The 14,541-nt window shown below is 40.0% G+C and overlaps 1 protein-coding gene across 9 annotated transcripts in view; it reads left to right on the top strand.

The window, feature by feature from the left end:
- Window positions 1-8,694, top strand: part of FRMD6 (FERM domain containing 6) — a 259,327-nt gene extending 250,633 nt beyond the window's left edge. For all 9 annotated transcript variants that reach the window (XM_073800471.1, XM_019923886.3, XM_019923891.3 and 6 more), the window contains 4 exons: window positions 702-1,037; window positions 1,684-1,815; window positions 3,642-3,733; window positions 5,720-8,694. In XM_073800471.1, coding sequence (XP_073656572.1) covers window positions 702-1,037; window positions 1,684-1,815; window positions 3,642-3,733; window positions 5,720-6,004 — 845 coding nt within the window. In that variant the 3' untranslated portion in view covers window positions 6,005-8,694. The remainder of the gene's footprint in view (window positions 1-701; window positions 1,038-1,683; window positions 1,816-3,641; window positions 3,734-5,719) is intronic.
- The last annotated feature ends 5,847 nt before the right edge of the window (window positions 8,695-14,541 follow it).

Raw genomic sequence — 14,541 nt, 5'->3', positions numbered from 1 at the left:
TAATAGATGGTAAAACCTCACTGATTCAGCCTAAATGGAGAAAAGCAATCTTCATCCATGAAAATCTAAATTCTAGAATTTTTTGAAAGGAATTCTCAGAAGAATAATTTTATTTTAAATTGTCTTCAACAGCTAGAGCTAAGCTAACAATGGCCCAAATTGAACAGATGAACAAATCAAATGAAAGGCAATTAGCATAAGTAGATTTATCGAACTGTTTCTGTAGCAGTTCTTTTGAAATTATCTGTGGGGAAGGACCAGATTTTTAAAAACTTCTAATCCACTGTGGACCGATACTTTTGCAAAGCTCAAAATCACATTCGTGGATGTCCTGGCAATGTCAGATCACTCTAAAAGTTTCTAAATGTTTATTCTCAATTCCTGAACTTATTCCACTGTGGACCAATAACAGTTTGCAGACAAGAAGTGATCTGCCATCTTACACTTTGAGTAGCATTCTTCTATGGTGTTTGAAGCTTTAAAACTCTTTGAGTAGTTAAATACTCGCCTCATATCTATGGTACTGGTTTTTGTTCATTTTGCAGTCTTCTTAAATTGAGCTCCTATCAGAATTATGAGCACTTTCCACTCACTCACTTCTGAATGTGAAATTGTACTTGTTCTTGGCTCAACCCCCGCTCATCAGCTGTTCCTTCTGCCTTGGTTGAATATAATGACGAGCTGTCTTCCTCACCACACAGAGAAGAAGCAGTACCGGGAATCTTACATCAGCGACAACCTGGACCTCGACATGGACCAGCTGGAGAAGCGGTCCCGGGCCAGCGGGAGCAGCGCGGGCAGCATGAAGCATAAGCGCCTGTCCCGTCACTCCACCGCCAGCCACAGCAGCTCTCACACCTCGGGCATCGAGGCTGACACCAAGGTCCGGGACGCGGGCCCCGAAGATGCCTACCCCGGCAGCGCCATCCACCGCAAGCTGAAAACCTGCAGCTCCATGACCAGCCATGGCAGCTCCCACACCTCCGGGGTGGAGAGTGGCGGCAAGGACCGGCTGGAGGAGGATTTGCAGGACGATGGTAACCTGCCCCCCAGGCCCTCCGAGCTAACAGTGCTGACCTGTCGTCTGGGATGCTCTGCTTTTTCTCTTCCAGTTTTTTCACATTATTGTTTCTGTAGAATTGATGTAGTAATAGAGAAGAAAGAAACAGCATTTGGCTGCTTAAACCTGTGTTAAGGCATAAGATACGATCAGACCTATAGCCTGTATCAGCCAAACTTAGTACTTGTGTGCATCTTTTTTATTTTTCTGTTTCAAATAATTGCTGTAGCATTCAGGTTTGGGGAAAAGATACACTGATTCCATTAAGGGAAACTGCAGAACATACGTGTGCTTACTATAGAATTCACGTGGATATCAAATCAAGTTGCTAAATGCTCTGAGAGAAGGCAGCCATGGGTGATGGGGAGCTTCATGCACTACTCATTCTGTCCTTGTTGACAGTCAAATCATGGCATTAGCAGACTTGTAGGTAACACAGCAGTCCTGTGGAGAAGAGAAGCAGCATCTAGTTGAGAGTTGTCGCTAGAGTTTCCTGTTGTGGAGTCTCATTAGCAGATTTATTTTTAAATATGAATAATTAAATAACCTCCCTCAAGGTGTGGCTATGAATTACAGTGGCCATTTCCCCTTAGGTCACTAAATGTCTTTTCTTTCTTTGTCAGAAATAGAGATGTTGGTTGACGACCCCAGGGACCTGGAGAGGATGAATGAAGAGTCCCTGGAAGTCAGCCCAGACATGTGCATCTACATCACAGAGGACATGCTCCTGTCTCGGAAGCTGAATGGACACTCTGGTGAGCTCCCTCGGGAAGGTCCTCTCCTTAGCTAGTGGGTTCAGAGGATACTTAATAATGTAAGAAACCTAGGTAAGAAAAACAGTACAAATTGTTTAGATAGTACGATCTCAAATTATAAAAATGTTTACATGTATGTGACAAAATATACATAAAATATTAATAGCCTTTTCTCTGGATGATGGGGTTATGGATGTTTTTATTTTCTTCTTTGCATCATCCCAGTTTGCCAAAATCTCTACAATTTGAGCATTGTTTTAAAAACATGGAGCTAAGATTGAGTAGTGACGTAGTGTACTGCTCTGTCCTTCATTCTTGTGGAAGTTTGGCAGGAGTCTGTTCAGTGTTCTGAGCACCAGGCTTGATACTGAGTTTTCTAGTGCTGGTTCTGGGTTTTGGAGCAAATTATTTATAGGCAGAAAAGGGCACATTTACAAGGAAATTCAAAAGGAACCATACCCAGTGCCAACCAGTGCACTAGTCCACATCTTCTTCCTATGAAGATTGACTCAAAAGTTTAAGGCTTTTTAGAAGGTAAGGAGCTTTCTAGAGAACGATCTTCTACGCAAGCACTTTGTACCAACCCCCAAAACATGAGTGTCATCTGAGAATAATTTAAACTGTCTACATGTAAACCAAGAATGTACATATATCATTTTTTAATTGAACTAATCATCAAACAATACATTCTAGACACTGAATTATTATGAGACCCTTCTAAAGAGATAGAATACAAAAAGTCATTTCTGTAGGTTACTAGCAGTGGCTGAATAACAATCACATTACTTACTCAAGGTTCTTTTTTTATCAGGTAGAAATGTACTTAAGCCATTTAGCCTTAGGGCTCTGGGGCCTGACCTATTCACTTGCTCCATCTGTTTGCAAGAAAAATATGAGTGTTTTTTACTTACATCTCCAGTTCGCATTGACAATTTTACCTTCTGAAACATTTTTCCTGGGTGCTTTTTTCCCATGCCACAGTCACTTAGGGAAGTGTCAGCCCCTGGATTTCTGTTTCTGAATTATCAGGTTCCCCGAGCACTGGGGTGATGAGGAGCTCTGTTGACCTCAGAGCCCCAGAACTGACTTCTCACCGTGGCCTCCCATTTTGGTGTCTCACCGGTGGCATCTGCTGCAGGAGGCCTGTGCCACGGTGTTCCCGCTGGCCAAGAGGAGCCTCCGGAACACAGTGTGTTCCATATGCTGGTCCTGGACCTAGCCCTTTGTGGGCGTTTGCTCTTTAGTCAGATGGGTGCTAGGCTCAGGGCCATTTATAAGAGGTGCAGACAGACACAAGGACACACAGACACTGGCCAGGACACACAGCTCCTTAACTTACCTGAACCCAGTTCCCACCCAGATCTGTGTGACTCCAGAGGAGGCCCGAGCCCTGCACTTACCCACTGCTTGTCTAAGTAGAGCCAGACCTAGAGGCTGTGTCCAGGTTAAATTCAAAGTCAGTGTTGTGTGGAGAGTGGGGGGAGCTTTAGGAGATACAGTAAAGAGATTGCTTTGCACCTTCAGCCTTTGTGTTCATTCCTAACTGCATCACAAATAGCTTAATTAAAAGTTTATTTTAGGAAATGCAGTTTCTAACCTCCGTCCTGTGCTCTAACCCCACATGTATCCCACTCCTCCTATTCACTGCAGCACAAGGAGAGAATGTGATCCCCCCTGGTCATCTGCCACCAAAGGGCCACAGTGAGATGTGTGGGCAGTGGTTAATAGTTGCCCTTTCCTTCTTGGTAGCAGTATATGTCAGATGAGTGGCAAGAGGGATGAATAATTTGAAGTCTTCACTCGTTTTCCTCTGCGTTTCACTTTAGGGTTGATTGTGAAAGAAATTGGTTCTTCCACCTCCAGCTCCTCAGAGACGGTGGTCAAACTTCGAGGCCAGAGTACTGATTCTCTCCCACAGGTATGGAAGGGATTGAAATTTTAAATCAGCAGCTGAAGGTATAGAAAATTTTAAATAGGAACTTACATTTATAATTACATAAATGAGCAGAAATTTAAAACCTTAATGAAATGATTCCTAGTAGATACATACATTCTAGTTTTAGTCTGAATTTATGTCCATTTATTTTCTAGTTCTGTTTATCTTTGAGTTGGGTTTTTATTTGGATGAACTATGTACTTTGTTTCATACTTTATGTGGGTGGGAAGCCTCTAGTCTTCAGGCTTCAGGTTAATTCTGGTGTGTGTATGTGTGTGTGTGTTGATCTCAACAACTGGGAGAGTAATTTTCTCGTCAGGTGTGTTGCGGTAGAAATGTTTCCACACTCTAATTATTCCATTCAGATTGAATCAAACTATGCTAAACTAGAGCATTTGATAACCCATGATCACTGGTTAAACTATTAAACTATCAGAAGATATAGATAAATTAAAATACACCATTGCAGCATTTAGATATAATCTACTGCTGATATTCACCTCTGTCTCCAGGGAAGCACTTGGGTGCTCTGTCTCTTTTGTTTTTTTCCTTCTACGTGTGTTCCTCTTTTCTTTCTTTCTCTTGCATTCTGGCAATCTTTGCCTCCTATATTTTTCTCTCTTTCTTCCCTTTTTTCTCATTTGTCCTTTTTTTCTTTTCCATTTAAGTAACCATAATGCGAATGTGACATTTTATTAAATATTCTTCTGGAAACTCCAATGAGTGATATTTATTGCAGCACATGTAGCATGATGATTAGGACTACAAGCTATAGGGTCAAACTAACTGGGTTTGCACCCCAGCCCTGCCAGTCAGCGTTAGCTCTTACTGTACATGAACGTTTGTGGGGCACAGCGAAGGATCAGCTTCCACATCTACCAGATGGGAAGAGCATTCGTGTGCCTGCCTTGATGCTTTGTGGCGATGACCTGATGAATTCTATGTGAAATTTCGGTGGAGCCTCAGAAGACGTCAATACAAGGATCGTCATCTTCAGGAGGCTCTCGGACATGACCCTTCCAAGAAAATGTTGTTGAGCTCAGGCTCTGTTCTTTCTTCCTGTTACTTTTTCCTCCAGCAAAAATGATATCTTATTCTAACAAGGCTGGCCTTTGTGGTTTCAGCCGCAAAAGTAGATTAGAACTATAATGCCTCTTTTCATTAAGTAACCATTAAGGATCTTCCATTCATGTAATTATTGGAACCATTTTTTAACCTACTTATATTTTCAGCTGGAACCACCTCTTGGGATAATGAGTTCTAAAAGTCTGCTACCTGCTGTGTGGAGCATTTGTCAGAGTGTGACCTCTTGCAGTGTTCGGGAGCCCACCTCTTTATCCTGGGGCCGTCTCCCAACATTTGCTATACCAAGAGCACTTCGTGTTATTTTTCTACCCAAGAATTGTGGCTTTTGAAAAAATAGTTTTTTAAACTGTGTTTCTTGAGTAATAATTGGTTTGTTTTCCCATTTCTTATTAAAAGAATAACAGACCTCAGCATGAGAGTGTTGCCGTGCTGAATTGCCATATCCTCATGGAAAAACCGAGAAACAGTATCTTTACCTCTGCAACCTGATTTTAAGATAACTGCTTGATTTCTGAGATGCTAGAGACAGTTGGATTCACATTGCACTGACTTCCCTGTGCCTTGGGTTATTCATCTGTAGAAGGGGGAGAATAATAGCACCTGGCTCACAGACTGATGGGAAGATTAAACGAATTCTAGGGTCTAGCACACAATAAGGTCTCAGTAAATGCTAGCTGCTATTATTTGGTGGTGGTGGTAGTGACGTTTTGCTCCACAGGGCCTCAGGGCCCACAAACCACAGACTGGAAACCACTTCCTAACATATAAGGATTCCTTAACCTTTTATGATTTTGCAGCTTCTCTCTGTACAAGGCAAATAGTGCTAAACTTTCGCTTTAGTCTATGCTCTTAAAGTTGTTTCAACCTTCTCTTGTCTTGTAGACTATATGTCGAAAGCCAAAGACCTCCACCGATCGACATAGCTTGAGCCTCGATGACATCAGACTGTATCAGAAAGACTTTTTGCGCATTGCGGGGCTGTGTCAGGACACTGCTCAGAGTTATACCTTTGGGTGTGGCCATGAACTAGATGAGGAAGGCCTCTATTGCAGCAGCTGCTTGGCTCAGCAGTGTGTCAACATCCAAGATGCTTTTCCAGTCAAAAGAACCAGCAAATACTTTTCTCTGGATCTCACCCACGATGAAGTTCCAGAGTTTGTTGTATAAAGGACGTCTATGTGCAGCTGTACAGACAGCCTGCTGTTCGATAGAGGCTGTGAAAGCCATGGGTTCTTTCTTTACCTATTACTGTGCCATATTTTCTTCGCCCCAGACATAGCTCTTTCTTTATAATATTTGCGACAGAAATAAAAGCTGAGGGACAGTTGCACTTTAAGTATTACACAGAAGTAAAAGGACTGCAGAGAATGTACACAAGACAAGTGCCCAGAAGTTCACTGATCCTTTGGAAGGAAATGTGCTTTACTGGTTACCAAGCCTTCAGAATATCCAACTGTGGTGTGTTTGTTCATTGTTTTGTTTCCCAGTTCAGTTACGTGTAACAACACTTTTTTTTTTTTTATCATGTGAAAGGTGTTGTTGGGTTCCTTTGTTTGCTTGTACATTTTTTTACCACTCCGTCATGAAATGCCGGTGGTTGGAGGGAAGAGAGAGAGAAGAGGCTCTCATTTTTTAGTAGAGAGACCGTCACCTACTCAGAGCCATTGCCACCCCACTGGGGCTGTACCAAAGTGAACACGAACGAAGCAGTCAAAATCCAGCACGCCAAAGATGCCTGCACCAGAAGGGCAGCCGAGGGCCAAGAAGATGTGAGTCAAGCAATAACCAAAAGACCATGCATGCCGTGATGCCTTGTGACTCCTTCACACCTGGTCAGTGCCACGTCATCCTCCTGCTCTTCCAGAAAGCTCTAGGACTCAGCTGAGCCCCTTGTCCAAGTAACGGATCAGCTGTGTTCATGCCATAATGAATTTTGTGGAGTTTCCAAAACCAGTTTCTGTTAAAACTATGGAAATGTCTTAAAATATGTCTGTACTTGGTGGATTTTTTTTATTTTTAAATCAAGAGCAAAGTATGGTCATGCTGGTTTCTGCTTAACCAAAATACCCTAACTATACGTACATGTTATACATATGTAAATATATGAGACTGTGTGTGTTTATATGTATTTAAAGCTTACTAACTTTTCATTTTGGCTCCCATGACTATCTCATATACATGGTCTTTCTTGTTTGGTACAGAGGATATGTCATCAAATGAATGATGCCTACAGACAATCAGTTGATAGATACAGAGTTAAGAACGACTGTTTTCTCATGTGTCTTTTGCCATAGTTCTCAACCCTGGTTGCGTCATAGAATTATCTGGGGAGCTTTAAAAAAATAACAATGTCTGGGTCCCACCTTGGATGAATTAAATCAGTCTCTTGCGGTGAGACCCAGGTGGAATTGCCTTTTCTTTTAAAGTTTCCAGATGGAGCTAGTATGTAACAGGATTGAAAACCACCGATCCAGAGGATATCTTTTTCATGAATTTTGAAGTATACAGAAAATGTTAGTGTTTGAGAAAGAACCATTTTTAAGACAGTTACTGCCACTGCTGTTAGGATATATAATGAAACCAAGTCAGGAGATTGAACTTAGTAACCTTTAGATGTACAGTAACAGTGTTGCTCACACTTCAGGAAAGTACTTTAGCACAATGTCTTTCTATGAGATGTTTTTAATGATTTCATATTTTACAACATTTGTTTACCATATTTTGATATACCATTTTTTCTATCTACCAGGTTTTATTAAAAAAAACTATATTATTTTCTAAAGAAACAGTCATATTTTTATACAAAATTAAGTTTTCAGGTAACAAAGAAATAGACTTAGGGTACGGCAGCACCTGCAGTGTTCCCCATGGATGGGAGTCAGTATTATAAACACATGGAGAACGAGAACAAACTCCACCTGTACTGTCCCTAGCGTGCCCCCGCCGTGGACGTGACAGGGCAGTGTGTACACACAAGCCTGGTCAAGTTGGCTTAACTTGACACTTTAAAAGGAAAAAAACTCTATGACACTCTATAGTCATGAAATGATTTTGCTTTTATGAAATGTTTGAAAGAACCAAAGTTTCAGGTATCAGAATGTATAAAAGTATCTCAGTCTTTGTATAAAAAGATGAAGGTATGAAAGGATCATCTAATGACTATTTTACTTATGTCATTAAATAATCCACCATTTCTTACAGATGCTTAAGAGACAAATCCTGATGAAGTTTGACTCTAAAGAGCCCAGCTCATAATGTGGTACATTTCCTTAGCTCCTAGTTTCTTGTTTAAACATTAAGAAAAAATATATTTAATTAAGTACATAGTGCTTTATACTTTATTTTCTCTCTACTTCAAACAGAATCAGGTCTTTAGGGTTTTTCCAGCATCGTTGGTGGTTTTGCACACCCTCTTTCTAATTGCATTTATGAATAGTCTTGTGGGTTTTCAAAAATGAAACATGCTAAGGACATTTTTGCTTTTTGATCCACTGTTTGCAGCAGAATTATATATATGTATGTGAAAATCCATTTTGAATATCTACATTTTTGTATTTGGAAATTGTTTTAAAAATAAAAAAGGAGAAGTATAAAGCTGTTATTTATTCTGCATTTGTTAATATCCATTGCTAGTCAGTATACCAATTTGGTATATATTGCCCCTATACATCTACATTTGTATTTGCAACAATGAACTTTATATCTACATAAACTGTAAATAATCCTTTCTGTGAAAGGATCATCATATCAAGGTGATACCAAAAGTGTGTGAAAAAAAAAACTGCATTATTTTGTAATTATTCTTATAGGAATTTCATGGTAAGATTAGCAGTCAATAAAGTTACTTTTTATTTGTCTTTAAAGTGCCTTTTTTAAATTGAGTTCTCAGTTATGCAAGAGTGAGTGTTCTCTTTTTGTTCTTCTTTCCTATAATAGAGCACATTAAAGGACAACCTGGTAGAATTCTGAGCAAAATGGCCCTTGTGGAGATGATGCTAATAGCCGATGCTGAGCCCTGCCATGTGCCACATCCCGCTCCACGTGTGTTAGAAGCTCATGTGTTAACTCATTGAATCCTTGTATTCCTATAAGGCAGGTACTATTATTCTTCTCAAGTTAGGGATGAAGGAACCAAGGCTCCAAGAGGCTCCGTCTGAGAGGGTGTGGCAGTCAGCCACTATTCAGTCCCAAAGTGTGGGGCTGAAAGGACTCTCCTTAAAATATAATAATATTTTAATAATAATAAAATAGCTACTTTAACTTTTACCCATTCAACAGACATTATTGGAATATTGGTTCTAATTTCAGAATAATGAGTGATTGCACTTAAAAGCATGCATTCACAAGACCAAATGTGAGAGCAACATGACATAAAGTATAGAGCCCTGCTCCTAAAGGAGAATCCATTGTCTTGTCTTTGCTCCAGCTTTCTCGGGTGTAAAACAGGAATAATTCAAAGGACTGTTGGGGATTAAATAAGGTAATGGGTATAATATGCCCCTGATGACTAGGGTGGGAGAGAAGAGGGTTCTCAAGTCTTCTAACAAACATTTAACTTTTATAGAATTGAGTCATTTGGTCATTTGGAAGCATAAGGTACAAAGCAGAAGCTTTCTAGCAGGGTGTTGTCCATGAATTTTGCAGAGTATCTGGTAAGTTATGTCAGTTGGAGGCAAGGGGAGGAAATATATGGGCACCTACTATGTGTCTGGTACCATACAAGTCACGGCTAATCCTCACAGCCCTTCAAGGTGTCATCACCCTCATTTTGCAGCTGAGGAAGCAGTTCAATTTGCCCAAGATCCTGTCACTAGTAAGTGATAGAGCAGAGTTTTCAACATAAATTCGTCTCCAAAGACTTTGCTTTTTCTACTGCATACACCACGTTACCCAGTGTTCTCAGAGAAAGCTCAGTATCTAGTAGGAAAGACAAACTTACAATTTTGATACTGTGGTAAATGGAGTTTATTTGTTCACTGTTTTTTTTGGAGCACCCACTATCTGCCAGACACAAGGCGTAATCAGATGTTGCTTTGACATAGGCAGTGAAGACCTAGGAGCTGGGAGTGGGAGGTGGCAAGATCAGAGAAGCTTTTATTCAGAAGAGCCTTGAATGGGGACTTCTGGCAGGATGGGTGAGGTACAAGCTGTCCAGGCAGGGGCTTAGAAGCTGGGGACAACAGTGCTCATTCAGGACTTGCGAGGGACCCTTTGGTTCAAGTAATGATCCCCCAGCCTACTCACGAGAGGCTTTGGATGCCCAGGTGAAGACACTGAGTGTCTGGACAGCAGGGAGCCATTGAAGAGGGTTATAAGAAGAAAGATGTGTTTGGAGTTTGAGAGAAATAATGGGAACAGTGCAGGTAGGGGTGGGGAGGGAGCAGCAAGACTAGAGAGACGACGATTTGAACTAAGGATGTGGCAGCAGGGAGGCAAAGGAAAAGATGCAAAAGCTACGTAGGAAGCAGAATAGTAGGATTGTCTCACAGACATACACACACACACACAACGTGGTCACCTCCAAAGCTAAAAACTGGAGAAATAGGGAATTTTGCCATACTTGGCAATAATCTTGAGAGAACTAAAGAGTTCATTACTGCTTTCTATTATGAATTAAAATATACTCTGCATGAATACTTTGAAAATTGGCACAATGGCTTCAACTACTCTAGTCTCCAGCAGTGGTTCTCAACCCTGGCTGCACATTAGAATGATAGAGAACAATGCCTGGGGCCCAGACCAGAGCTGCTGATCTATTTTGTCTGCAGTGGGCATGGTGCCAGTAAAAGTTTTGCAAGTGATGCTTATGTGCATCAGGGTTATAACCTAGTAGTCATTAGGTGAGCCCAAGCAATATGGACCAACCAGTAATCTGCTCCTGAACTAGAGTGATCCACACGTGGGATGGGTTGGGTCTCCAGAGTGTCCAGGTGCGTTGCATTTTGTGAGAGTGGCATTGTTTTCTTTTCGCCAACATAACTGTCAGAGAGTGAGGCACTGAACTCACTGTTTCAGAAAGTCTGAATGCACCCACATACTAGAGATCTGGGTGTTACATAAATATGACCAAGTCTGGCTAAGTATGAGGGTGGCGGTTATGTGAGTACCAGTAAAATATTTTAAAATCTCCTCCCTGTCGCTGTTTGATTTGCCTCATCATTTCTCTGATGCTTTATACCAGTTGATCCCCACACAGAGGTGTAATGAAAATAGTAAGCTAAATTCCACCCAACCCTTTGATTCTTAAGACATACATTTTGTCTTAATGGAGGAGCCTGAGCTCTGAAAAGTCCTGCTTAGATGCTACGAGCCATTGTAGGTGATGGAGTCATATACTCTCAAGAGATTAATGGAAGGTCTATTAACATGGCACTGGTATAATTAACCAACTCATTACTTAGGATGGGTGTTTACCCATCTGGTGTCAACCGTAGTCAGTTAAGGTCTCTTCAATTTATTACTGTCATTATGGCAAGAGGTAGATTTCTGCCAGCTTAGGAAGGAATTATGTTGCAAGTTTGCTCCCAAATTGGTTGTTTAATATTTAGAATACACATCCCAAACTTCCCTAACTAGCCCACAAATGCCTGTTTATCCCAGAGAGATTATTAGAGATGATTTTTTTTTCTGTGCATTAGTAATTATCTATCAAAGAAGAGGCCCAGTGTATAAATAAGGTAAGTGGAGTGACCCCACAAACACATGGAGATGATAGCGCCCCCCAGAAGACCAATAGTTCAGTCTTCAGGTTCTTCTCAGAGTACATTCCTACCCAGCTATATGTAAACGTGGAAACAAAACTTCAGGCAAACCATGCCAAAATGAAGCAAATCTAAGCCAGTTTCTACCTTGGGGTTCCATGAAGGGTGCTTCTAGTGTTTTCACATGCACACCCCAGGCCCTAGTTCAGAGCTGCTCAACCCTGGTCTGCCATCATGAAAGAGCTGGAATGAAGCCAACACCTAAGGTCAAGTCAGAGGCCCTCTCCTTCTGATCTACAGGGATGGGAGGAAGTGGATCGGTGTAAGAGCTTCCCGGCAAAGCAGAAGCCCCGGGGTCTTAGATTCTATCCCTGATTTGCTACAGGGTATAAATAAGGTGCTATAAGAGAGAATATAAGGAGCCTATACTGGGGCCTTTAAATGCAACATCAATATAAATGTGGAAGACCATAAAATCCACTGGAGACATTAAAAGAAGGCCTAAATAAATATACCATGTTCCTAAAAGGAAAGACTCAATATGTGTCCATTTTTCCCATCAATTCCAATCAAAATCCCAAATGAAACATTTTAACCATGAGGGGGTAATCAGAACCAGTTTTACCCTCTCACCTTAAACAGCTAAAAACCCAAAAATATGCATGAAAATGTTTTTTATACATTCAACAACAGCTAATGCAGTAGTGTTAAGCCCCAAAAGGAGAGAAATAGATGAACCTTATCACTGCCCCAGCTTACTGCCTGGAGAGCATTTCCAGGCCAAAAGGAGGGGAGAGTGGTCTCCCTGAGAAGGCAGAGTGGAGAATTTGGGGATGCCAAGGTAACTAGAGTTCAAGGGACAGAGTACCAGAGAAGAGAGAGCTGCACAGAGCAGGGGGCGGGGAGAAGGAGAGAGCATTCTCTGGAGATCTGCAGAAGGTTCCCCTCAAGTTTTCAGCTGAGCACTTAATCAGCATGTACATCTGAGGAAAGCACCTAGGACTGGGAAGAGAACCACGAGAAAGGGGCAAAACCATCCCCGGAGCTTACATAGGGTCAGAAATAGTTTGTGTTCCCACCAGTGAGAGTGAAAAAACCTTGTGATACATGGGGCATCTCGTAAAGTACTCAGAAGGGTATTTTCCAAGACTAAAGGTTGTTCTGGTCCTGCCTAACAAAGTGTAAAAAGTAAGCCTTTTTCAATTTTGAAAGAAAAGTATTGTCAAGTTAGAATTCTGTACCCAGCAAAAGTCTCTTTCAAAAACGAAGATGAAATTAAAATTTTTTCAGGCTTACAGAAGCTGAAAGAATTCAACACCAGCAGATCTGCACAAGAAATGTTAACAGAAGTCTTTCAGGCACTGAAGAGCCCCAGAAATGGTAAGTATATGGTTAAATATAAAACACAATTTTTTTTCATATTTTAGATCTAAAAAAATAATTGAAAATAGTTGCTAATTGAAAATTTTAAAAATAATTGACCATTTAAGGCAAAATTAAAAACAATGTGTTATGGGGTTTATAACATGTAAAAGGTAAATTGTATGACCACAATAGCGAAAAGACCAGGAAAGAAGAATGAAAGTATACTGTTGTAAGTTTCTTATACTATATTTGAAGTGGTATAATATTATTTAAAGATGGATTATGATAGCCTAAAGGCATATCCTATAAACTCTAAAGCAACCACCAAAATAAAAGCATGAAAGATAAAATAGAATAATAAAAATTACTAAACCCAAAAGAAGGCAGACAAATAGGAAAAAAGGGACAAAGAAGTACTAGGACAAGTAAAAAACAAATAGAAAACTGGTACTTTTAAACCCAACCATATCAACAATCAATTAAATGTGAAATTCACCCAAAGACATTTACAAGGAATAGTGAAGAATTTTTTGAAATAATAGACCCAGCAAGAACATATTTACTTTTCTAGCTGCAAAACACACTATAGAAGTCCTGTTATTGATAATGCTGATGCAAGGATTGGCAACTTTTTTCTGTAAAGAGCCAAATAAATACTTTAGGCTTTGTGGGCCATATGGCCTGTGTTGCAACTTCTCAACTCTGCCATTGTAGTGTGAAAGCAGCCACGGACAGTATGTAAACAAATGAGCATGGCTGAGTTCCAGTAAAACTTTATTTACAAAACAGGCAGCAGGCTGCATTTAGCCCACAGGCTGTGGTTTGCCAGTCCTGATCTAGAACAGTGTAATAGACAAAGAGGTCAGAAGTGGACCAACATATAAAAAAGAACATAGTATATGAAATAGGTGGCATTTCAAATCATAGGGGGAAGAGTGGATTATTCAGCAGTTAGTGCAAGAAAAATTAGCTTGTTTCTTTTGAAAAATAAAATTAGAATCAACTTTGTATCATTCACAAAAATAAGTTAATTAAAGAGCTAAACATTTAAAAATTTAACTATAAAAGTAGAGGGCAGTGAAGAAAAATGTATTTATAAACTTGGGGTGGGGGGAAGCATTTCCTAAAGTAAACACTATAGTCACAAGTCACAAAAAAAAAGTTGATAAATTTGAGTACAAAAATTTTTTTAAACTTTCCTGTATACTGTCTAAAAGTAGATGTCACCTAAAGGTAGGAGACACACAGGGAGAAAATATCTTCAACTTTTAAAACAAACAAATAATTGGTATCTATAGTATATAAGAGCTTCTGTAAATCAATAAGAAAAATACAAACAACACAGTAGAAATATGGGAGAAAATATTATTGGGCAATTCACAGAAGGAGAAATTTTAAAAAACAGCTAATAAATACATGAAAAGCTGTTCAACTTCACCAGTAACAAAGTAAACCAACATTAATATACCATTAAGATTTTTTTTTTTTTGCCTATTGGCAAATTGGCCAACCAAATCGGCAAAAAATAAAACAATTGATAATATCCAGTGTTTGTACAACTGTGAAGAAATAGATTCTTTCATAATTTTTTACAGGAGTATAAACTAGCATTATAGGACAATTTTGAATAAAACTGAC

The sequence above is a fragment of the Tursiops truncatus genome, chromosome 2 (assembly GCF_011762595.2).
Source record: "Tursiops truncatus isolate mTurTru1 chromosome 2, mTurTru1.mat.Y, whole genome shotgun sequence".
In the NCBI taxonomy this organism is placed as follows: Eukaryota; Metazoa; Chordata; class Mammalia; order Artiodactyla; family Delphinidae; genus Tursiops; species Tursiops truncatus.
This window is presented reverse-complemented; position numbering and strand designations above follow the sequence as displayed.